The sequence below is a fragment of the Vitis riparia genome, chromosome 10, assembly GCF_004353265.1.
Source record: "Vitis riparia cultivar Riparia Gloire de Montpellier isolate 1030 chromosome 10, EGFV_Vit.rip_1.0, whole genome shotgun sequence".
Taxonomy (NCBI): domain Eukaryota; kingdom Viridiplantae; phylum Streptophyta; class Magnoliopsida; order Vitales; family Vitaceae; genus Vitis; species Vitis riparia.
This window is the reverse complement of record NC_048440.1, coordinates 961,554-987,617: the sequence shown is the minus strand read 5'-3', so window position 1 is coordinate 987,617 and position 26,064 is coordinate 961,554. Positions and strand designations below refer to the sequence as shown.

The 26,064-nt window shown below is 34.7% G+C and overlaps 2 protein-coding genes across 2 annotated transcripts in view; one reads left to right on the top strand and one right to left on the bottom strand.

Annotated features, from left to right (window-relative positions):
• Window positions 1-11,361: 11,361 nt before the first annotated feature.
• LOC117923863 lies at window positions 11,362-15,649 on the bottom strand. Its single transcript, XM_034842363.1, has 2 exons — window positions 15,190-15,649; window positions 11,362-11,884 (listed from the first exon to the last, which is right to left on the bottom strand). The coding sequence occupies exons 1-2, from the start codon at window positions 15,647-15,649 to the stop codon at window positions 11,868-11,870; spliced, it is 477 nt and encodes a 158-aa protein (XP_034698254.1). The 3' UTR covers window positions 11,362-11,867.
• A 45-nt stretch (window positions 15,650-15,694) lies between these two features.
• LOC117923862 (probable protein arginine N-methyltransferase 6) overlaps window positions 15,695-26,064 on the top strand; it is a 30,731-nt gene continuing 20,361 nt past the window's right edge. Inside the window, exons 1-7 of the mRNA XM_034842362.1 lie at window positions 15,695-15,783; window positions 16,379-16,522; window positions 18,074-18,290; window positions 21,831-21,896; window positions 22,641-22,709; window positions 24,303-24,338; window positions 25,650-25,715. Of these exons, the coding sequence (XP_034698253.1) occupies window positions 15,695-15,783; window positions 16,379-16,522; window positions 18,074-18,290; window positions 21,831-21,896; window positions 22,641-22,709; window positions 24,303-24,338; window positions 25,650-25,715 (687 nt within the window). The remainder of the gene's footprint in view (window positions 15,784-16,378; window positions 16,523-18,073; window positions 18,291-21,830; window positions 21,897-22,640; window positions 22,710-24,302; window positions 24,339-25,649; window positions 25,716-26,064) is intronic.

The window sequence follows — 26,064 nt, the reverse complement described above, 5'->3', positions numbered from 1 at the left end:
TAGCTCTTGCAGAGACTCCCTAAAAAACCTTTCTCCCCTAGCTTGCTTCTCAAGCTCTCTGTTCTCCCTGGATATCCTAGCCAAAACTCCTCCTCGTCTGATTTCTTTTCTTCTTTCCTCTCTAGTCACTCTCTGGAACCCTTCTCTCCAAAAGAAACCCAACCAAAGCTCCTTTCTCTCTCTGTTTCTCAAAATATCTCTCACGGCCGCCCTCAAGACCCCTCACCCCCTCAACAAAACCGTCCAAAAAAGCAACCCCCCTTCACTGCAGCTGCCAGACGCTCCTCTATAACGGCCTGAGGATTTTAGAATATCTCCATGCCACGTGTCAAACTCTCACTCACTCCTCAATTCCACTACTCTGATTCCCAGCAGCCATCCATGAGCAGACAAGTGGTCTCTCAAAGCTCCTCCACGTGGCAAGACAAGCTGCATGAAGAATGAGGCCCCAGTGAGGGTCTACAATGAGACATTCGCCAATCAATTGTTGATTTTTGATTGCTATATTTGATCGAACATTGACTAATTTTTGCCCTGATCTATGACATGCATGTGATTATTCTCTACTTGTCCACTAACCATGTTTCCATGATAGCTGATCGCTCGGATTTTGTCGTTTATTGGATCAAAACAAAATTTATAACCTAATTCACTCTTCTATAGCAATTTGTACCCGATCAAAAAGTGGTTTTAGTACAAACTACTGTAGTATAGTGGTTTTTAGGTATCGTCCACAAGGATGGATTATTCTTGGTAATTAAGGCTTGAACGAGATGATAAGAAATGATGGTGATCAAGTGAAATTTACTTGAAATTGCATGATGAAATCTCAAGATAGCAATGTATTCAAATTGAAATCAAAATGAAGTGTAAAAGAGAAGAAAATTAATAAGATGTGAGATTCTCGGAGTTAGGATTTTCTAGAGAGCAATTTCCATGGTGAATAGGTGTTGAGATCTAATTTTCATCAAGTTAGATTGAAAACCTAAATTTTCATCTAAACCGATTTTTGATTTAGCTTTAGATCTAGATCTAATTTCTCTTAAAATTAGGTAATCTAATCCAAGAGATCAATTTGAATCATAAATTCAATTCATCTTAAACTATCTTCCAATGATTCACACAATGCAACTATTCAATTTCATCAAATCTAGCATTAAGAATTTGATGAATCTACCTAGCTTGCATTGTAGTAATCATTCAAGACAATTTGAAGAGAAAAATCCCCAAATTTCAATTAATCAATCAATTGGATCAAATTACCTTTGCAAATCAAGCTCAATTCTCTAATTCACCATAGATCTTGCCTTTAGATCTTCCTTCCTCCGAGAAAAACTAGATTTAGCCACTCATGCTTGGAGATTTGATCTCACAAGACATGTTTGGCTACCGAGAAAATGAGAGAAAATGAAGGAAAGTAGAGAATTATATAGAGAAAAGAAATCTAAAAAGTTCTACAATTAGAAAATGTATCAAAAGTCTTTAAATGAGTTAATCCCGTTTCTATTTATAGGCCAAGGTAAAAATGACACTTGGCAACATTCTAGAGGTCTTCCGGATGCTTCTTCATCAAGAAGCTGGAGAAAATGAATTTTCGCACGAGCCCTAGCAATCTCGCATGATGGTGCGAAGTGGAGAATGCAACAGCTTCCTTTTCGTTCTTCTGGAGCGTTTCGCATGACTGTGCGAAAATTTCGCATGGTCATGCGAAATTACTTCCTCAAAATTTCCTCTTATGCTGCAGCCACCTCCCTTCTGTCTCATTTCGCATGACTGTGCGAAAATTTCGCATGGTCATGCGAAACCGACAATTATGCTATTCCGGCTCCTCTTTACAACTTCTCTCATTTCTTCATGTTTAATCCATCTCCACCACCTTCAATTAAGCTTCAAAGCTTGGTTCAAGTGCATTTCCTCTTCCTCATGACCACATTATGTACCCTCCTCCATTCATTTTCCATTTGTCACTCCATGCTTCAAAAATCACCTTAAAATATCTCCAAAACTCAACAAAAACCATTAGTATCACTTGTAAGGGTAGTAATGTATTACTTGGGCAAATTAGGCATAATTACTACTCAAAAAGGTGTAAAACACATGAAAGTTAGTATCTAAAATATGTGGTTTTTGAGTAGTAATCATTCCCCCCAACCAACACATTGCTAGTCCCTTAGCAATGGTATAACAAAAGGGAAGAAAAACGATACCAAACAAAAGAAATCATAAGTCACATAAGCAAATCATTTGAAAAAATATATTTGCAATTTCCATAGCATAAATGGTTGATAAACAAGCACACCATACTATCCATAGGTATCAACAAAATCCCAACTTATTTACTATCTCTAATAGAAAGAATATCATGTAAGTCAAGGTATCAAAAACATATCCATCTTCATTTCCCAAACAATTTTTCCAAACAAGTCTTGAGTGTAATTAAGCTATCCCCCAAATATATACTCAAAACTAATCCTCCCCCAACCTAGCTCAAATTATCTCAAACAACAAAAATCACTCTCTCATAGTCAAGAACGCACCTATCTTTATTTTATTATTATTTTTTTTCAAAGGACTTATTGTAGGAGTGCAATGCTAAAGGTATCTCCAAGTATATGGTCCATGTAGCGGGGATTCATCGATGACTCCCAACCATAAGGCATAGGGCACCAAGTTTATAGGACTATTTAACTAGCCACTAACTCCTCGGACTTCACCCCGGACTCCTCAAATCAGGATCCAATACCTTAGCACCTACAATTGAGCTCATACTCCACCTATCCACCCATGTAACAAGCATTGAGGTCGGTGGCTCCCAACCAAAATGGCTTAGGGCACCAGGTTTAAAGACCTTTGGGCCATATACCCCTCGACCTTGCTCAGGTTTCAAGGCAAGCATAACTCAACCTTTTTATTCATCAACTTTTTTTTTTTTTTTTTTTTCAATTGGGCATATTGGCCTCTTTTTAAGGTGTCTCAACTCAATTCAAGAGTAATCAATGTTATAAGATAATTAAGTCCAAGTCTTAAGGTTAGAATAGTTTTTCATCTTATATCCGGGGTCTAGAGTGCACAGTATGTGTCAAGACTCAAATAGAAATGACCATTTGGAAAATGAAGACTTCAAAGTCAAATCAACTTTAATTCACATAACAAATCTTCTAAGATCAAGCAAATAAGCTAGTACTCTAAATCAACTTTTTTCAAGTTAGGTTTGCTCATTCATCAATCACAATGCTATAGTCATCTCAAAAAAATCTCACCAAATAAGTCACAAATGTGATTTATGAAAAAAAAAAATTATAGAAAAACTAATAAATCTAATAACATATTTCCTTCTCTTCATTTTTAACCCTCCCCCCAACCTAACTTGTACATTGTCCTCAATGTGTAATGAAAATATACAAAGAAAGGAAGGGAAGATACCTCAATCTCTCATGAATTTCAGCTTCAATAGCTAAAACAAAAATAAAACCACACATGAGAATTGTTGGATATGAATGACATAAGAGAAGAAAATATGAAAACAAATCTATTAAAAAAAAACTATGTTAGAGACACAATGTATGGAGTAAAATCAAGGTATAGATGATGACAATGTCCAAAGAAAATATGATTTCAATGATAAGTCAATGATTCTTATGGAGTTTTTGAAAATTTCACACAAGTGTGCAAACTAGACAAGAAGGTGAAGTGTGTTGCAACCACTTTCTTCTTTTGAAATAATTTGGCACAATCATGCGGAAATTTGCATGTACATGCGAATTGGTCAAGAGAGTTTTATCTTATTATAGCCTTCAGCATAATTTTCGCATAGTCATGCGAAAATTCGCATGCTGATGCGAAATGGTCCAGATGCATGAAATTTCTGCAGTCATCCACATTAGTTTCGCATAGTCATGCAAAAATTTTGCATGAGTGTGCGAAGTGGTCCAGATGGCTCATTTTACTGCAGTCTTTAAGATGGATTTCGCATAGTCATGTGAAATGTTCGCATGGTCATGCGAAATGTTCGCATGGTCATGCGAAATGGTCCAGATGGTTAAAATTTTTTGCACTACCCTTATCAGTTTCGCACAATCATGCGAGAATTTCGCATGATCATGCCAACTGGGACAGAGACTCGTTTTGCACATTTCCAAAGGTATGAAAACTCCCCTGTTTTGGCATGACTCCCCTGTTTTGGCATGATTGTGCTATTTTGGCATGAAGACGCAAATTGGTGTGGGCCATTAAAACTCCTTTTTCCTTTGCTTCATGCATTCCATCCATCCGGAAAATCCTTCAAAACACAAATCAAAGAATTGAGATGGATTTATTTAATGGAAACTAAAAGAAAAAAAAAATCAAAATTCAAAGGAAAGTAAAAAAAATGAGAAACCATTGGGCTAGCTAGCCATTGACATGACTAAGCCCATTATTCTTTGCATCAATACTCAATTTGGATATGGCTTGCAAACAATGAATGGACCAACTCCTTGGTACTTAAGCTTTCCCGAAAAAATATGTGGCTTGAAATGGCCTTCTTTGAGCTTCTTCTTTTGAATAAGTTGGTCATGCCATTCCTTGAGCTTCTTTTTCATGGTCTTTGGATTATTTTTCACACCATGCTTCATTGTTTTCACTTTCTTGAAACTGAAAGACCATTTCATTAACTTCAAAGGTTGAATTTCTTCATTGATCCTCCAAACTTCAATCCGTTCATTAGAAATTGCTTCACCAAGTTTTGAAAAATTATCTTCAACCTTTTCTTTTACTAGCTCTTTCATAGGCAATTCAATCAAATAAGCCTCCTTAAGTTCCTCATCCTCTTTGGTACCATGCTTCTTACATGAATGAAAAATGTTCAGCTCAATTGTCATGTTACCAAAGGTAAGTTGCATCACCCCACTTCGACAATTAATCAATGCACTTGCTGTGGCGAGGAAAGGTCGACCAAGTATAATAGGAACATGGTTGAGTCCACTAGTTCCTTGTTCCGTATCAAGCACCACAAAATCAACCGGATAATAGAAGTTATCGATTTGGATCAACACATCTTCAATAATTCCTCTTGGAAACTTAACCGATCTATCCGCCAATGAAAGTGTGATGGAAGTAGACTTTAGTTCTCCAAGCCCCAATTGCTTATATACTGAGTAAGGAAGAAGATTCACACTTGCCCCCAAGTCTAAAAGTGCTCTTTTACAAAAGTGTTGCCAATATTCACCGAGATAGTTGGACATCCCGGATCCTTATACTTGATTGAGTCTTGCATTGGATGATTGCACTAACTTGTTCAGTCAAGAAAGCTTTCTTTTTCAAATGCATCCTCTCTTTATGGTACACAAATCCTTAAGAAACTTGGCATAGGTTGGAACTTGTCTTATCATGTCAAGGAGTGGTATATTGACTTTGACTTGCTTGAGAACTTCAAAAATTTCTGGAGCATTATTTACCACTTTCTTGGATTGAAGAGCCATGGGAAAAGGTGGAGCTAAGAGTATATCTTTCTTATTAACCTTTTCTTTAACAATCTCATCTTCCTTTGATCTATCATCCTTATTCACCTCTTTCCCTTTTTCTTGTTCTTTCACATTTTCCTTTTGTTTTCCTCCTTCATTCTCTTTTGGTTTTGGCATAGGTTGATCAACTTGCTTACCACCTCTTAAGGTAATGACTGCTTTGACTTCATCCTTCTCAATAGAACTTTCACTTGTCTCTCCAATTTCATGGACTCCACTTGGACTTTGTTGGGGTTGTGAAGAGAATTTTCCTTTTTCTTGCACCGTATGCATGCTTGTGAGTTTAGAAATAACAAGCTGCATATTATCAATCTTTTGTGTGAGATTGGTTTGCAAGCTATCAAATTTCTGATTGAAAGATGTCTCCACATGATCTATCCTTTGGTTTACTTGATATTGATATTCTTTTGATCACCAATAAAATCTCCCAAAATTTTACTCAAGTTTACAATAGCTTGCTCAACCAAAGAAACTTGTTGTGGAGAGTCTTCCATGAATTGTTGGCTTTGTGAGTATTGCCTTGAAGAAAATTGATCTTGTCCACAATTCCATGACATGTTCGGATGATTCTCAACAAGTCTTTCCCCCATGGTGGTATTGTAGGACAACCACTCACTTCATGTTCTATAGATTGATAACTAGAACATTGCTCCATGTAAATTGGATTATCATATATTGCATTCACCTCATGAAATCCCTTAGCTTCAAGTTCCTCTAGCCTTTTTGTTAAAGCTACCATTTTAGCTTGTAGATCAACATCTTCATTCAACATATACATTCCCCTTTTGAATTGCTTTGAGACTTAGACTTGTGTAAATCCCTTTCATGTGGTTCATCCCATGACCTTGATATTTCAGCCACATAATTCAAAAATTCAAAAGCTTATCGGGACTTTTGCTCATAAAGTCACCTCCACACATGGTTTCTAGCAATTGCTTCATAGTTGGCGACATGCCCTCATAGAAGTAACTCACCAACATCCATGTGTCAAAACCATGATGAGGACAAGCATTGACTACTTCCATATATCTTTCCCAACAAGCATAAAATTTTTCATTGTCCAATGCCACAAAGTTGGTAATTTGCCTCTTCAAGCCACTTGTGCGATGTATGGGAAAAATTTCTTCAAGAATGTTGTTTGTAGTTCCAACCATGACCTTATGCTTTGGGGCCTCAATGAGTTGAACCACAACTTAGCCTTATCCTTAATGTGAATGGAAAAAGCTTCAATCTCATAAGCTCTATGGATGCAGTCCCTTCTTGAAAAGTATGACAAACTTCTTCAAAATCCTTGATGTGAGTATAAGGATTCTCATTCTCCATTCCATGAAATTGAGGTAGAAGGGGTACCAAGTGAGTTTTTATCACAATAGGCTCATTAGGAAGAACTATACATGATCCCATGCCTATCCTTTGAGGATGCATATATTCTCTCATTGATCTAGACATGTGAGAATTGCCATTGTTTGGTCCTTGTTGAGTTTGTTGATTTTCCCTTGATTTTCCATTTCCTCAACAATTGGATCACAAACCAAAATGATTAGCAATATAAGTCCTTTTCAATCTCCCCTTGAGTTTTATTCTCAATGTAGCATGCAATGGAGAGCCTACAAAACAAGCTAAGAAAAACCAAAACAAAACAAAAAGACAAAAAAAAAAAATAAATAATAAAAAGAAAAATGAAATCTGGAAGAAAAATAAAATGAAAGCGGAGAATCGGTAAAGAGAACTTCACCAATCTTGTGATGTGGATCACAAGGGTTAATCCTCACCAAAGAAAATGCCTCAATCACCTTGGCACCATCCCCGGCAACGGCGCCATTTTTGATCGCTCGGATTTTGTCGTTTATTGGATCAAAACAAAATTTATAACCTAATTCACTCTTCTATAGCAATTTGTACCCGATCAAAAAGTGGTTTTAGTACAAACTACTGTAGTATAGTGGTTTTTAGGTATCGTCCACAAGGATGGATTATTCTTGGTAATTAAGGCTTGAACGAGATGATAAGAAATGATGGTGATCAAGTGAAATTTACTTGAAATTGCATGATGAAATCTCAAGATAGCAATGTATTCAAATTGAAATCAAAATGAAGTGTAAAAGAGAAGAAAATTAATAAGATGTGAGATTCTCGGAGTTAGGATTTTCTAGAGAGCAATTTCCATGGTGAATAGGTGTTGAGATCTAATTTTCATCAAGTTAGATTGAAAACCTAAATTTTCATCTAAACCGATTTTTGATTTAGCTTTAGATCTAGATCTAATTTCTCTTAAAATTAGGTAATCTAATCCAAGAGATCAATTTGAATCATAAATTCAATTCATCTTAAACTATCTTCCAATGATTCACACAATGCAACTATTCAATTTCATCAAATCTAGCATTAAGAATTTGATGAATCTACCTAGCTTGCATTGTAGTAATCATTCAAGACAATTTGAAGAGAAAAATCCCCAAATTTCAATTAATCAATCAATTGGATAAATTACCTTTGCAATCAAGCTCAATTCTCTAATTCACCATAGATCTTGCCTTTAGATCTTCCTTCCTCCGAGAAAAACTAGATTTAGCCACTCATGCTTGGAGATTTGATCTCACAAGACATGTTTGGCTACCGAGAAAATGAGAGAAATGAAGGAAAGTAGAGAATTATATAGAGAAAAGAATCTAAAAGTTCTACAATTAGAAAATGTATCAAAAGTCTTTAAATGAGTTAATCCCGTTTCTATTTATAGGCCAAGGTAAAAATGACACTTGGCAACATTCTAGAGGTCTTCCGGATGCTTCTTCATCAAGGAAGCTGGAGAAAATGAATTTTCGCACGAGCCCTAGCAATCTCGCATGATGGTGCGAAGTGGAGAATGCAACAGCTTCCTTTTCGTTCTTCTGGAGCGTTTCGCATGACTGTGCGAAAATTTCGCATGGTCATGCGAAATTACTTCCTCAAAATTTCCTCTTATGCTGCAGCCACCTCCCTTCTGTCTCATTTCGCATGACTGTGCGAAAATTTCGCATGGTCATGCGAAACCGACAATTATGCTATTCCGGCTCCTCTTTACAACTTCTCTCATTTCTTCATGTTTAATCCATCTCCACCACCTTCAATTAAGCTTCAAAGCTTGGTTCAAGTGCATTTCCTCTTCCTCATGACCACATTATGTACCCTCCTCCATTCATTTTCCATTTGTCACTCCATGCTTCAAAAATCACCTTAAAATATCTCCAAAACTCAACAAAAACCATTAGTATCACTTGTAAGGGTAGTAATGTATTACTTGGGCAAATTAGGCATAATTACTACTCAAAAAGGTGTAAAACACATGAAAGTTAGTATCTAAAATATGTGGTTTTTGAGTAGTAATCAATAGCACATCATCATTCGCTGCTAAGGTGCATCTTATACCCAATCATACTTATTTATTTATCCATTATCATGCATGACTTGCTAGTACACCCTTGATCATTATTTGGTGTCCACAATTAATCAATCAATTGTCACACTTGTTTTAGCTAATTAGGAGAGACCTTGCTATAGTTTATTACTGTACCTTCTTAATAGGTAACTTAACCCTCGAACCTAAACTCGGTTTTTCGTAGGCTTGTTTTTCTTTTAGGAGTCACATTTAAGTTTTTTTTTTCTTTCTTATTATGTTTTTCCCTTTTTAAAAAATAAAAAATAAATACCAACTCCAAAAACAATTTTTCAATAAATCATTTTTTCAATTAAAAAGCGAGTCTCGTCATTCGAGTGGGGAGCACACGCAGAAAAATGCGGAGTCCATAATAATATATAATTACTTAACATATGTGCTTCTTTGTACACATGGATGTTAAGGTACTAGCTCAATGTCTTAGCTTTTTACATAATTTTTTTTTTTTGGAAATATTAGAACATTAATATTCATTAAAAAAGTAATATAAAAAAATCCATGATTTGTTGATCCGAAAACTTTACATTTTTAAATAATATTATTTAAATAAATTATTATTGATTCATGTGGATTTATCATTTATAGTAGTATCAATAACAAGTCTAGAATAAATTCAGACTTATGCCATTTTTTTTCTCACGAATATTCGTTTAGGTTATATGTTTGGTTTCTGAAAATTTTAAGGAAAAGAAAATAGAAAGGAAAAATAGAAGGAAAAAAAAATCAAAGTCAATAATTAATTTTATATGTTCCTTCCAACTCATTTCACTTATTTTATTTTATTATATAAAAATTAAATAATTTTAAAATATATAAATTTTTAATTAATTTTAATTATATTTGATTTTCTTCCTTATTTTTATGATAAAACCAAATATGAGAAAACAATTTTTCTTAACTTTTTTTCTTCTTTCATTAATATTTTTCGGGAGCCAAACAGAGTATTGAAGGGAAAAATACAATTAAAGCTTTTCTTGGTCCGCATGTTGCAGAAATCACATTTTTTTTAATGAATTACAATATTTTTTAAAAGCACAAATTATAATATTATTTTGGGTACTTTTTTTTAAGGAAAGAGTGACAAATTACCGTTTATTTCAAAATATTTCCTAATATTTAAAGTATGTTAGAAACAAAAATTCATAAAAGTAAATATTAGATATATATATATATTTAAAGAAAAGGGTCTAATAATTTTTTCTCATGTTACTTTGAAGCCAAACTAATTTAATTGACACCCTATTAGATTTATGAGGATCGAGTACTAGAATGAGTATGTAGCTTTTCAAATAAATATAATGAATTTATTCGGACTAATTGAAGATTTTGAGAAGCTAGAAGCATTTTCTCATGAAAATTTGATCTTCAACAAACTTTTTAATATCATTTTTAAAAATCTAGAGAATTCAATAATCACTAGGTCTATGTTTAAGGTTATGTTTGATTGTACTAGGAAAAGAAAAAAAAATGGTAAGGAAAATGATTTTTTCATATTTTGTTTTATTATGAAAAATGTGAAAAATAAATAAATAAATGTAATTAAGATTATTAAAAAAATTATATCTTTTTAAATTATTTAATCTATATATTAAAGAGTTACATCCATTAAAAATTTTTGAAATAATATATAAAAATAATTTATTAACTTTAAATTTATTTTTTATTTTCCTTTACTTTTTCTCTCTTTTTTTCTTTTCCTCACATTTTCCTTCGAACTTTCTGGGAACCAAACATAAAAGGAAAAATAGAAAGAAAGAAAAAATGAAAAAAAAAATCCATTAAAAATCGATAATTTTTTTTTTTTTTGCTACTTCAAACTCATTTTTACTTATTTTAACTCATCAATATAAAGATTATATAATTTAAAAATGCATTAGTTTTTAACTAGTTTTAATTATATTTGATATTTTTTTTCATAGAACAACCAAATATGAAAAAAATCATCTTTCCTTACAATTTTTTCTTTCCTTAATATTTTTCGAAAACCAAACATAACGTGTTAAGTGGCTTTGTCAATATATACATACAATATATATATATATATATATATATATATATATATATATATATATATATATATATATATATATATATATATTGTTATAGCTATATTTGGTTTTTGAACACTATTAAGGAAAGAAAAAAAGTGTCAAGGCCATGAAAAATACAAAAGAAAATTAAATATAATTAAATTTATAAAAAATTTATATATTTTTAAATTATTTAATCTTCGTGTATAATGAAGGAAATAAGTAAAATAAGTTTGAAAAAGTGTATAAAAATAATTTATTGAGTTTAAAACTTTTTTTTTTTCTTTCTACTTTTTCTCTTTATTTTCTTTCCCTCAAATTTTCCAACAACCATACCTAGTCTCTATATACTACATTATAAAGAATACTATCAAAAATAAGAAATACTCTCCAGGAATTAAAAACATAACCCAAGTAAATTATGATGTGCACAAGTAAGATATCATAGAGTTCCCACTCTTGGTAATGAGTAAAATATCCATATATCTCTACTCCATGAAATCATGAAAGAACACCTCAACTGCTTAAGCTGCCTTCGTTCCTGCGGGCAAATGAATTTTCTTCTAAATAGATGTTAGAACTTAGAACCATATGCAAAGCATTTAAATGGAGACCCATGAGACAGTTTTCCATTTCAGAGACTTGGATGATGTGGGCAATTTACACACAACATCAATATCAATCTATATCCATCATCCCATGTCTCAACTAAACTCATTCTGGGTATGAAGAACAACATGTTCAGAAATGTAAGAACTCTCAAGACACTGCAATTCTCATCTTACCAAATGAAGATCCTGTCCTAGCAGGCCCAACACTTCATAGAATCTCGACTCAGTTCCAGTGCTTAATTAAGATCACCTTAAAGCTTTGATAAGGTTCTTGGAAAGACCTTCAGACGGTTTAATTTATTGATTTCCCTGCAAAAAAAATGTCGATCAAAATCAAACTCTTATCAACCTATACATTTGAACAAAGATGTAGAGGATAGGCTACACATATCACTCATGATGTAAAATTAAGCAGCACTCTGTGTAGAGCCTATTTATGTCTGAATACCCAAAAGAAGGCGGTCAAAATAGTTTTCTCTTGGCTACATTAATAAATTTCTGAAAGTCTAAAAAGGCGGCATAATTTATCATTAGATGTCCACAACTCCACTACAAAATTTATTTGGGAATACTCTGTTTAAATTGTACACTAGATTATAGAAAAATAGTTATATATGTTCATGTCAATCAGGTGGACAACATAGAATTAGATCTCATGAATATTATCCTATACCTGGAGAGACATATTCATGCATAACTTATAAAATTTAATTTTAAAGTGATTTGAATATATTAACTAGAAGGGTGCAAGAAATGGCATGATGCGTCTAATGTTAAAAAAAATATTTAAGGAACTGATCATAATTTTAAGATGAAAACATAAAATTCAAGGAACCTAACCCATAACAACTAGTTTTTATTTGCTTTTGGAAATGGAAATAAAATAAAGATAAAGGCTAATGTTCTTTTTATTTATTTTTATAGCCGAGGAACCTTCCATGGCCAAGCCTTTAGGACTCTCCATGGGGACCCAAACCTCGAGGTGCTGACCGCCCCACAACAACTAGCATCGGGTAAATTTAGGGTATCATCAATGGCAAGATTTGAACCTAGGACCATATGTCACTTACTAGGACCACACTTCTCAGTGTTCCCCTTGACCAACTGGGCTATCCTGGGGGGTCTAAAGTCGCCAATTCTCATACCATCCACAAGATCCAAAAAGGGGCAAAAAGAAGAGCCTATCTCCCTGACTTACCACTAAAAAGGAGTGTTGAGGAGCACATCTTTCAGTTCCATGCAAGACGGCTCCATTCCTTCAAACGTTCTTCAACCAATCTCTTTCCAAATGATCCTAAAAAAAGCATAATGATCTCCAAACAGTCATGTGCTTAGCTCCAAGAAAAGGAACCATGCCAGCAAGGGAACAAGGCTGCATTGAGCTTATTTTACAAGACAAAGAACCATAGCCATTCTCATCTGTGTTCAACAAGGCTTGTTAATTTTGTGTTGAAGGATTTTCAATGGCTTTGACACTTCTCTATACACCATCCACTGCAATTACATAATTCTTCCAAGCAAAAATGGGATGACAAAAATAAACCTTGACAACAATGGTTAATCCACATCATCTCAAGTTAAAAGGGAATGATTCCTTTTCATTGTAAAGGTTTCTGCCTTGCCTTTGGCTAGGGTTTTTCACTCGTATTTTTCATCAGAAACAAAAGATGTACCTCATATAAACAGTGCCCACTCTTATACATCATGCAGGTTGGTTTCACATGCTCTTATGCTACTTTCCAAGAAACATTTGCAGGAAATGCATCTGCTTGCTCCTATCTGACACTCAGGATTTCGATAGTTTGTATGTTTCTAGGATGGTGACGAAGATCTTCAGCTAGTTTCTTTGTGTGTCTGTAAAGTAACATCTATATACTTTATTCTCATATGTTGGATGCATTCCTCTTGCTCACAGAGGGCTACTTCTGCTGTGAATATGCCTTGAGTGTCCAACACAATACATTGAAGGTATTAAGTACACGCTGGACCAGGGCTCATTCATAATTTTTTTTTTTTTTAGAAACAAAATATGCATTGAAATAGATAAAGAATACATGTGAAGGATGAAGAATCCTGCTCAAATTTGCAAAAAAAGAAAAGAGAAAAAAAGAAAACTGATAAAAAAAAATAGATGATAGAACCTCCTCCAATACACAATGGAGACTAATATATCATAGTATCTATACAATATAAAACAACTCATCCCTCCGTGAGGCTTAATACATCTCCTTCAAAAAGAAACTGAATCAATGCTCCTCTCTTTGCTATCCAAACCCTTTTGTTCTACACACCGCATATCAATCTAGTTGAACAACATTAAAAGAGGTGCCCTTAAAGGCTATTGTGCAAGAGACCCAGAAAGGGGAATAGAAATGAATTAAATCCCAAAATGCTTCTAAAATCCTCCACTTTTCTTAAAAATAAAAAAATCCCCGCATATCTTTCCCACCGCACAGTCCAAATCACCATGAGACACACCATTTTCCATGGGAATTTGCGCTCGTTCATAATAATCTAATCATAGATTACACAGATCTTAGGAGTTTGAGAGAATATTGTGATCATTTACTCCCTCAATCTCAATTATGTGCATTCACCAATGTGCATATTGGCTGGGTAACTCCAACAATCATCTCACCCATTCAAATCATAAGCTCCTCCTTAATATATCCCAATGGATTTGTCACTCATTTTCTTCTGGACTCCGTTTACTTCCTATAAACAACTATGGAAAAGAAAAGATAAATGAAATGCAAGTTCAAGGGTTAATCAATTTCTCCTGCACTGTTTATCAAGCTTTCAGCATTTTTTATAACAGGAAATTAGTCGTTTCAAAATATATAGGGGCTTGTTTGGTACCAGTGGCAAAAGAGGTTCTTTTGAATGCTCTTTTTGGTTTTCAAAAATAAAAACAACTAATAAGCTCAATTTTGAATTGTTTTTCATTGAAATGTGCTTGCATTTTCTAAAATTGTGAAACAAAATATGAACATTTTCTTTTGTGAATTTTTTTTTAAAATCATAAACAATTCCAGAATGGATCAGAAAGAGTACCCGAAGGATGAGTTAGGGAGCATGGGGCCCACTAGAACCAATACAAAGAAGTTAAAAGAAAGAAAATCCACCATGTTTAGCCAAAGAATCTGCTAACTGGTTGTGTCTCTGGACAAATCAATGAGAACGAACATCGAAGCATTGAGCAAACCCCATCTCAATGCCTTGATAAGGATAAGGTCCCCTCTGCTATAAAAAAATCATTACTTTTAATCCTCGTCGTAGCTACAAGCAAAGTGAAGGCTCTGACCTTATAAGTTTTGTAAAATGCGCTTCAAAATTCTTTTCGAAGTATTTATTTTCCTAGAACAAGAAATAGTTAATCACTGCAATTATAACTCCCATTCATTTTCCTTTAATTTCAGTCCTATTCTATCTTCCTTCCCATTTTCCAGTTTTCTCATTGTTTCTGAAATCCAAATAGAACCCAACAATTTGAATAGCTTTTCTTAAATGACAATGGATTATATACATATAGACATGTAATTGAAACCAATTTGACCAGTCGTTATCATCAAAAATCTCATCAATTGATGAAGAAAATGTAAAGAGAAACAAACCATTTTCGGGGGCCACTTGGTGGGTAGGAGGCGAATTCTCAAGACGAGCAGCATCCATGGCCCATCGGATCACCTTGTCAACTTCATCCTCCTCGTCATCGTCATCATCCCCATCAGCAGCAGTGGCAGTAGCCTCAGAAATTGAGCCCTTCAGAGCAGCGAATCTAGCCAAGAGGTCATCATGATCGGCATCCAGATGGGGCTCTTGAGGAGTCTGGACATTTTTCGCAACTGGGTCTTTGAGTTTTGGGTTTTGCGGTGGTGGGTTGGTTTTGGAGGAAGGAGAAGAGGAAGATTTGAGGGCCTCGAAACGGCGGTCCAGATCGGGGTCGATGTAGGAGGTGGAGACGCGGGACATGTGGGAGTTGAGGCTGAGGTTGAGGAGGAGCTCGTCCTCCGCTGCTCGGAGCAGCTCCTCCACCTCGTCTCCCTCTGTCTTCTTGTTTTTCTGGTTACTCATCGTTTCTTCTCCCGTCTCCTTTCCCGTTCATACTTATAGTTGGGCATGTCAAACGGGCCGGGTCGGGTTCCCTTAGTTAAGGTTCGGGCTTATCCGGCATTCGACATACATGCAACACCAAAGTTTGACCTTATGTAAAGTTGACCAACACTAGAACAATTTTTTTTCCTTTATCTTTTATATATTTATATTTGATTTATGTGAAAAATAATTTTACAATGTTTGGTTTTTAAAAAATACTAAAGAAAATAAATACAAAGAAAAATGATTCTTTTATATTTGGTTGTATTATAAAAAATATAAAAAAAATAAAAAATAATTGAAATTAATTAGAAATTATGTATTTTAAAATTATTTAATTTTTATATTTATGAGTTAAAATAAATTTAAAGTAATAAATAAAAATAAATATATGAGTTAATTTATTTTTTATTTTTCAATTTTTTTGAGAATCAAAAAAGGAAAATTAATTAGGTATGGAAAGTTATTTTTATGTAATTTCAATATTTAAAAGAGCCATGTAGACCCCATTTTAGGGTCACTGTTTTTTTTCACTCTTTTTGGCCCAGCAGGGTTGTTAGAGAGGGGCAGAGAGCAGCTGGGTTGTTAGGGAGGGCAGTTACAAGGATATTCACCGGGTCCTTGGATGGTGACACGTGTAGAGGAGGATTTTCTCCAGCGGGGGGCTGGCTGTTATAGAGAGAGGTGAGGGTAGACTTGAGGGGCAAGAAAAGACAAGAGAGCTGAGAGGGGGGAGAAGAACAGAGGAGGGGTGAGGCTGTGCTGGTTTGTTGATTTTCGGAGAAGGTGGGTCTCACTTGAAGCTAAGCTAGCACGGATTAGGAATTTGGGAGGAGGCTCTCCATTCTCCGGGTGAGGTTACGGTAATCTTCGTGTCTTTTCTACTGATTTTCTGAGCTTTGATTTGTTGATTGGTGTGGACATCAAGGGCCACTCGATTGTTTTGCTGGAATTGACTGCTCACAAACTTGGATCTGTTTTGGTCCCATTTTGGTTTCTTTGGTTTCTCCTGTAATCAACTGATGCATGGACTATTTTTTAGTCGGATATTTGATAATCATGCCATTGCTCTCTGTTTGTCTCGCCTACACAACCCCATGGAAGACGTATGAAATGAGGCTTCATAGGTTTCATTGGTTGTTTTCTTCTCCTGGTTGCTTTTCTCTTAGTTTTTGTTCTGCATCTGTCCCTATACTCTGGTTCTCTCTGTGTCTGGAGTCTCGGTCCTTACCGGTGGATCTCAGCCTGCGCGTGCTGCATATGCAGTATTTTCCATGGCCGCCACACTGCCTACTGTGTGTTTTGGTGTCCGGTGTATTGTTTGGTGTTTCAGTGCCCATTATGCCTCTTTCTGAGGCAAAGTCCATGCGCAGCATAGTAAGTCCGATGGAGTTCGAGAGAGTTCCATGTCTTACGCTGCCTGGAAATGCATGATGATCCACTCACAAGGTTCTACTGTTGAAAAGTGAAAATACGCCTATGGAAGTGTCTGAAAGGTTTTCCTCGCTTGTTTCCGCATGGGATAGAATGGTTCGGGTCCCAAAGTTAGTCAAATCAGAGTTGAAAACAGTGAGTAAGTAGTGAAAACTGCAGGTCCATCACTTTCAGACACTCATTGAACTTGTCGAATTCACTTTTAGACTTAAGCGAGACACTTGAATTCTTCTCGGGTTTATCGAACTCGTGGAAAACTCTTGAGATTCGACGATCCATCACTTCTTCCACCAATCAAGAGTACAAAACTCTTGGCTCGTGAAAATGTTCCTAAAATCTTCAATCAACTGCACATAGCTTGTGATGTTTGATAGGAGTGAAGAAAATGTCAAACTAATGTTTTGTGCAATGACGATGACCTCAATGCCCATGGCACATTTTCTTTAGTTTCGGATAAATCACATGTCAAACTCACATCCCACGTATTGCTAAGTTACAAAAGAAGTCAAATTCTGGTGGACGATATATAAATTCTAACTATTTATTTTTTTGTCCCTCGCTTTCATCCTTTTTGTTTACTTTATAATTTGAGAGGCATTTGGTTGATTAGTAGTTGTGGTCATTTTTGTTAGTGTTTGTCCTTTTATAATTGAATTGCAAATTTGAGTCGAATCTTAATACCGTAAAAAATGAAAGCAATTCTCATTTTGATTTCCCAAAAAGACCATGGGAATCCACATAGGAGGAGTAAAGAGGGGTTTCATTTGAGGGCATTTAGGTCATTTGGCACAGTATATAATGAGTGTAATAAGTAATAACCAAAGAATTGCATAGGTTCTGGCCGCCACCTCTCTCGCCCCATTGTCGCAGTTCAAAAATTCTCGGGCTAGAGAGAGTTCTGACATTTACCCTTTTGCCCTCGTGGGTCTCTCACTCTTGATCTTTCTCCTCAATGTTGCCGATGAACAGTGGCGGCTACAGTAACGGCTACTCCCACCATCCCACGACGGAGAAGCCCCACCGGCAACGGAGGGGTGGACGCCGTCCCCGTGACGGCAGGGACGGCGGCGCAGGGGGAGGTGGCTGGGCTAGGGCTTCAGAGCCTGAGAGGCGGCCTTGTACGGACTTCGATAAGGCATACTTTCAATCGTATTCTCACGTCGGCATTCACGAGGAGATGATCAAGGTACTCGTAGTTTTTACGATGGGGTTTTGTTTTTGTGGGTCTTTTTCGTTTTCTGAATTCGGAGGTGGGTTCTCCGTTGTGTTGTTTTATGGGTTAGTTTGTTTCAGTGTTCTTTTCGCCTTTACTGCTTTGTGGGATATTATTTTCTCTTCCAGTTTGAAAATGGGTTTGCGTACTAATTTATGGTTTCCGAGAATTTGTTCTGAAATTTGTTTTGCATTTCGCTTTATGCCGTAGCCTATTGCATTGGAACTACTTGTTAAGAACTAACATTGCTGCTTCTGTGGTTCAAATTCGCTTTTCCAATTTGAAAATGGTTATTTGTTGTGTTTATTTACGGGTTTTGTGAATTAGTTATATAATTTTATGATTTTTTTGTTTTCTGTTTTGACTTTATTTTTTTATTTTATTTTATTGATGATGTTAATTTCTATAAGAGAAGTAAAATAAAGAGGGAAAATTGATTGTGAGTGATAGAGAGAAGAAAACAAAATGACATTGTTGGGTGTTTCTAATGTGATCTCAGCCGAAGGTTGGGAGTTCCGGTCCTTTGAATATCAGGATAAGGGGTTAAGGACTGGCTCTTAGGTTTAGTAGCTTGCATACTAGGAAGGAAAAGGGAAAAAGATAGAATAAAATGTGAATGTGTTTTAGAGAAGTTGAGGGTTGTAGCAACTTAGGGGAAGATTGTGGAATGCTGTCTACCATGGTCTGATCATGCATACTCAGTATAAGTGTGTATTGGCTATGTTGTGGTGCCAAGATCATGGGAAAATTTTATGATGATCTATGATTCACTAGAAAAATTGGTAAATGGTGAAAAAGGATTTGACTTTCAAGTAGCAAGATGTAGTAGTTTGGAATTGAGTGCCTAGATATTGTGGAGTGTGAGGAGGTATAGGAGTGTTAAATATGGGCATCACAATTAACAATACCCTTAGCTTCACTGTCCTTAGGGTGAGTGTTTAATGATTTTATATAAAGATATGTACCAACATCCGTGGTACACTGTTTAGTACTTCCACCCAATTAGTGTGATACGACTTAGCACATAATGGTGGTGGTGTCATTCTTTCTTGACACATTAATAAATCTGATGATAGATTTTTTTTTACTGTATTATAAGTACTTGTGTCAAGCCCAAGTGATACACACACAAATAGATAAGCATCCTAGGATCTGAACATTGAACCTACTCCAATCTCACCCTCTCTGTTACTATTGTAGAACATTTTGCAATTGAGATGAAATTCATTTCTTGACTTTCTTAAGGTATGGCTTAAACTTTTATGGGGAAAAAAATCATGCCATGAAAACACTTTGTTTATTTGAAATGCATAATCAATCTATGTAAAGATAATACAATCTAATGGGGAATTCATTAATTTAATTCTTCTCAGAAGATTAAAATGTGGCAAGAAATAAAATATGATAAGATGTCACTAAAAGAAACAAGACATTAAGGATTTAGCACATGACAGTCATCATATCAAGTGTAAGATATTACTTCAGATGATACTCTATTACTCTATAGTCTATAGTTGGTAGCATTGCATATTTGTCTTGTTTCTTGTTAACCTTCAAAATGAAATAGAAATTGAGCACGAGTACATGTTCTGGGAAAGCAAAAGAACAACTTTATAAAATAAGAAATCAAATGGGAGGTGAAAAACATGTCATGTAGAAAGCTGCAATTATCATTGTAAGCATAATAAAGACTTGATTAAATATTGTTCTTTTTAAGCACAATGTGATCAACACCACCACCTAGTGCTGCCATTTCCATCAATATAGCCACTCCACTTCACCATCTGTACACCACTGTAGCCATCATCAAATTTTCCTTCCGGTACCTGTATCACCACTTCCTTCATCACCAATGCCATATATTTTTCTTGTGAAGTTTTTTTTTGCCCTTGCCTTCTTGTTTTTCAGAAATATTTTTGACTTCAGCTTTGCAGGAAAACCAAAAATAGAGTAAATATAGTGTGGTTCTTGCTTTGTAAGCTGTTTTTAGAAGTTCTTGCTGAGCCCCGTGTAAAATTTCTAGGGATTAGCAAATTTGAATAGAAAATGAAAGAAGTTAAAGATTTATATGCCTGCTTAAGGAGTAGAAGATTAACTTTGTAATGATTTAAAAATTAGTATGGCAAATGCTCAATCATAAATTTTAAAACCCAACAGACAAAAGAGAATGTCCAAGTTTTGAAGTGTCATGATGGTGAATGAGTACTCTTTCTCATACATTATTTAATTTTGATATTTATCAAGGCACTTATTGAACAAGATGTGGTGATGTGAGAAAAATAAAAGATGGGATATATTTCAAAATTATTTGGGTGATCATGAAAGCAATGATGATTCCACAGGAAATAGACCTTTCCATGAAAAATTCACATCCTATAAGAACCTACAATGTGTCTTTTGTAGGACATAGGGAAACTCACTATGAATGGTTAATCTACTAAGTTATGGGAGGGGTTCATAGCACTATGCTGTGACTTAAAAGCTGATTGGATAGCTCCATTTTATAAAACGTGGAAGCCACCAAAAAAGTTCATCCTTAGCTAAAACCCTGAAGTGAAAAAAGAAACTGACTCAACTGAGTGATCAGGTCAAAGGATTAATATGGAAAGCATAAAAGATCAGGACTTTCTTCAAATTTTAAAATCTGAATTTGATAACTAAAAGTAACTAGTTTTTTTAATCAAAATGAAATATTATAATAAATTAAAGATGTCAAATTGAAAGAAGAGATGTATTTGAAGGTACCTGGTCAATAGTACTTTCTGAGAAAAGGACAAGGTCTTCGTTTATACTAAAGAAGGGTCTTGAGAGATATTGGAACTAGACATGTACACTGGGTGCTGTTGTGCTTCATGCCTTTACAGGGTCCTAAATTTTTTTTTTTGAGATTGGTCTATTGTGATTGTGAGAACAAGGCCTCAAATCCTGCACATGGGAAGATGAGTTGATTGGTGCTTTTATTTCTCTAGAGCAAGCTACTGCTACTCTCCCATGATCAAGCCAGATTTGTTTTTATGTTTTTGTTCTTATTTTTGAAATTCAAAGATTTTTGTTTGAGATAAAAGCAGACTAAAGAAATTTTGAACATAGACATATCCCTCGGGTATTGTAGCACTAGGAAGCCCAGGATGTGTTATAGTCTTAGTAAAATAAGTTCAAGTTTGTTTCAATAAGTGGAGACAAGGTTGTTCTCCCAAAGAGATGGCGGTGGTTAGAAAGGGAGCTGAACGTCAACTCATATAGATGGATGTTGACACTAAGAAATAATAGTCAGATACAAGGCTTCATTGACAGTGTTTATTATGGATTCTCATCACTCTGAGTTTTTTCTGAAATAAATTCCTGTTTGGTTCTGTAATACTTGATTTCACTTATATAAGTAGATTTTTTGAAGCAGAAATTTGGGTTTTGACAGTATTTGGAGTGTTTATGCATTCTGTGGCTAATTCTATTTATTGATAAATTTCCCTGATGTGCTTCTGATTATGCTAATTGTTCTCTTAAACTATGCAGGACCGTGTGCGGACTGAAACATATAAGGCAGCAATCACGCAGCATCAGAATTCTATTGCTGGCAAAGTAATGTTATTTCTATTGTGTCATCTATGATGAATATTTATTCAAAAGAATATATTATGGCGGTTTTCTATGTATGCGAGGACAATTCATCTTTGCTGAAAATGTGTTTGAAACTAAGACTCTGTGTGGGAAGTGTTATTGAGAATAATTCTGAAAAATAGTTTCTAAGAATAGTTTTTGAATGCTTTTTTCTAATGTTTTGTAGAATAAAGGTCTGTTTAGGAACTTGAAATGTTTTTAACATATTTTCTATATTTTAAAATATGTTTTAAAAATAATTTTTATTTATAGTCCTTTATTTTTAACCATTCTTCATATTTATATAATTATTTTTCAAACAACCATCTGAAAACTAGTAAAAACAACTAAAAAAACTAAAAAATGTTATTTAAAAACACCATGTTTTCTGTTTTTAAGAATGGAAAACTGTCTTTTGTTTTTTAGTTGCTAAGCGTGTTTTCTTGTTTTTTTGTTCCGGAGAACAAATAATTGTTTTATAAAACAATTGTCAAACAGAGCCTAATATTTTGTTGTAATAAGACAGTTTTGGTGAGATATGAAATGGATTTTTACCTTATATCCACTGGCATATAAGCTTGTACATAGTATAAAACATTTAATTTGTTTTTTGTTTTTGTTTTTGTTTTTGGCATGGGTTACTCTGGTCAGTTAGAAGACTCTATTTGGGGAAGCAATGCATTTATATTTTACTTATTCATTTTTTTAATGTAATTATGCTTACAGGTTGTAGTGGATGTTGGCTGTGGCACAGGCATTCTTTCCATATTTTGTGCTCAAGTTGGTGCAAAAAGAGTAAGATGCAGTGGAGTTGATATTTGTCAAATTTACTTGTATGATATAAATTCAATAATTTTAATATATGAACACTATCTATAGGTGTTAAAGGATGATGTTTTTTCTTTTTATTAAATGTGATTTAATGCTGGCAAATATTTCTTCTCAGAAATACAAGTCTGTAATTTTGACTGAAGGTTTCTGTATTTTCTGGTATAATTTTTTTTCCAATAACTACTGCTTATGCAAGATATAGAACAGACAGTGAATCCCTTTGGTGTGAATTCTTGGCACTTTAGAAATGTATGGAAAAGATATTCTCCCCTGCAAGATACTACCTATTGGGGTTTGCCAGCTTTTTCTTGTAAAATATTGATGGATCAGGATAAACTTCATTTTGATGGGAACTTTGTTGAAAACGTCAAACCTGAGAGTGGCATATGGTAGATATGTTTTTCTTTTCTTCACATCTATTAAATGTATTGTTTTAGCATCCAATCCAGTTATTTATTTTTTTGCCACTCAATATGTTAATTTCATATAGTGACAATAAAACAATTTTTTTTGATAGGAAACCACGCATGAATATATTGATAAGATAAAATAGTACATAAGGAGGATGAGAAATCCTCCTGCCAGAATTAAAACTAAACAACACAATAAAATAACATGACACTACACCGTCTCATTGGACCTACACACTGCTAGCCAATCTAGTTGTAAAACGTTAAGGGGAATGCCCTTAAACCCCGTTGAGCAAAAAGCCCAAAACGAAGCGATGAAATGAATGGAGTTCCAAAGATTCTCTGAATTCCTAGCTTTGTCCTCAAATATCCTAGCATTCCTTTCCCGCCACACAACCCAAATTAAAGCTATGCACGCATTTTGCCACAAAACCAACCCTCTCTTGGATTTGCCAAAGCCTTTATAATTGATGAACATCATGTCTGAAATGCTTTTCGGAGGGACCCAATCCATCTTGGCTAGCTGAAAAAGTCTGTGCCACAACCCCAATGTCACAGAATAATGAAGGAATAGGTGATCTGCTGATTCTCCTTGCCCCATACACAACTTACAGATGTCAGGGCTAAGAGCTTTGTGGGGTCTCCTCAATTGTAGCAAGTCATTGGTATTTACCTTCTTGTGTGCCACAAGCCAGACAAAGGCCTTAACTTTGAAGGGAACTTGAGATTTCCATACAAACTTATAAGGGATCAAAGGAGATGAATCAGACGTTTGGGATAAGGCTGTAAAGAAGGACTTGACTGTAAACAGTCCTGAAGACAATAAGGACCAAGATCTCGCATCTGAAGCGAAGGTGGATAAATTCATACAATCAATAGAACACATGAGGCGTTCTAGATCTTCTATCTCATAATCAGTAGACAATAAAACAATTTTTTTAACCACTCTAGTCTCGTAGGTAAAACCCAGGTTGTTCCTTCTTCTTCTTCTTTCCTTGACTTTATGGGCCGAAAGAGGCCCTTCATGGGTTCCCTTCTCCTGGTATGAAGAAGGACTTGACTATTGTTTGCATTGTTCTTTCAGGGTGATGTATTTATATACTAGTTTCAGTTTCCGTCAATTTGATTGTGTCTTTTTTCTTACCAGGTATATGCTGTGGATGCAAGTGAGATTGCGATTCAGGTGCTTTGTTGCACTATGCGCCCATTATTGTTGCCCTATACATGCTGCTTTTACTTTCATCCATGTGGCCTCTTGATCTATCTGTTAATTTTTCCGAACATATGTGTTTATACACAAACATGCACATACATACATATATAAGTGTGACTGTTTCTATATATGTATGCGTATAAGCATATATGTAAACTTTGCATTGAGGAAACTCTCCTTAGTAGGAAGCCACAGCCCTCCAAATTTTTTCTTGTTAGATTCTGGTAATGGTATTTTGCAAAAACAACAAAACGTTATGCACATGAGTTGGAGTTGGCTAAATCTAGAGAAATGCAAGAATGATATTTGAACTGGATATTAGAATTAGAAAGCTGCATTATTCATTAACAATGAGTTGTCTTATCCAAAAGAAAAAAAAAAATCTAGGAAACAAAATCATTCTAAATTTTGCATAACTCCCATATGGTATTTTTTTTTCTTTTGTATCCTCTTACCTGGCATGCATGCTTCAATGAGTATTATAAAGTGTAATTTATTCCACAATCTTAATTGTTGTTTTCTGCTGCTTTAGCTCTTCCATTTTTCTACCAATCTAGGCAGGTGGTACAGAATATATATAGGGGATGAGGCACAACTCTCTCAAAGGAACTTAGCTCTCTTTTTCAGTTTTTCCTATTGTGTAAAACTTTTCTTGTCTTTCTTTCTTTATCAAAGGAACTTAATTGTTGTCTCTTTCTTTCTTCTTTTTCTTCTTTTTCCTCATTCTAGGAATCTTACATACTTTATGACTCAGTGTATTTATTTTATCCATTCTTTTTGGTGGTGAGAGATATTCATGTTGACTGACAGTGACACCCAGCACAATGTGTCATCTCTGTACATACTCTTGATTCATTTGCATTAATGCAAACATATTTCCCCTTTTTTTTTATTCTTCAAAACTCTGTAGTCATATTACTATTCTGCATGCATCTTTTTCAGTCTGAAGTAATGTGATGTTTTAACAGATGGGTTCCTAATTGGTATTCTTTTGGTTCTTAAACCTTTTTTTATATTTAAATAGCTTCTGGGTTACGTAGATGTTGTCATAATTTGCCTTTATGTGGATCTTGCATCTGCTATATGTTTTTCTTCTTTATACTTTGGTGCGTCAGTCACTAAGTAATTGGAGATTATAAATTTATTATACATCTCTCTGACTTGGACTAGATCTTTTATGTTTGAGATGTATTTTAATATTTTAGTTTGTATGAAATCAGAATCTGTATGTACAATAGAGCTGTAGATTTGGTTTGATTTGTTATTGTTTTTGGTCAACAGGCAAGTGCAGTTGTCAAAGCAAATAACCTATCTGACACGGTCATTGTTTTGCATGGACGAGTTGAGGTAGGCTTATCTTAACAAAGCAATATTTCCTTATGCTTCAAAATAGGTTCATTAAGTTTTCCCTTTTTAGGATTGATGTTCTTTAAAGGTTCAAGCTATTTAGAGTTTGATTCTCTGCAGATAATGTCATTCATGAGCTTCATGCTTATTTTGAAATATGAAAGCATGATAACTTACTACAAGGAGTGAACAGAAATAAAAGAAAACAAAAAGAGTGTAATAAAAATCTGCAAAAATCTCCCACATTCAGTGGCTAAAAATAATCCAGAAAGCAAATGATCCAGATCCTGCTTACTTGATCTAAAATCCACCTATAATTCAATTGTGCTCCAATGATCATAAAGAAATT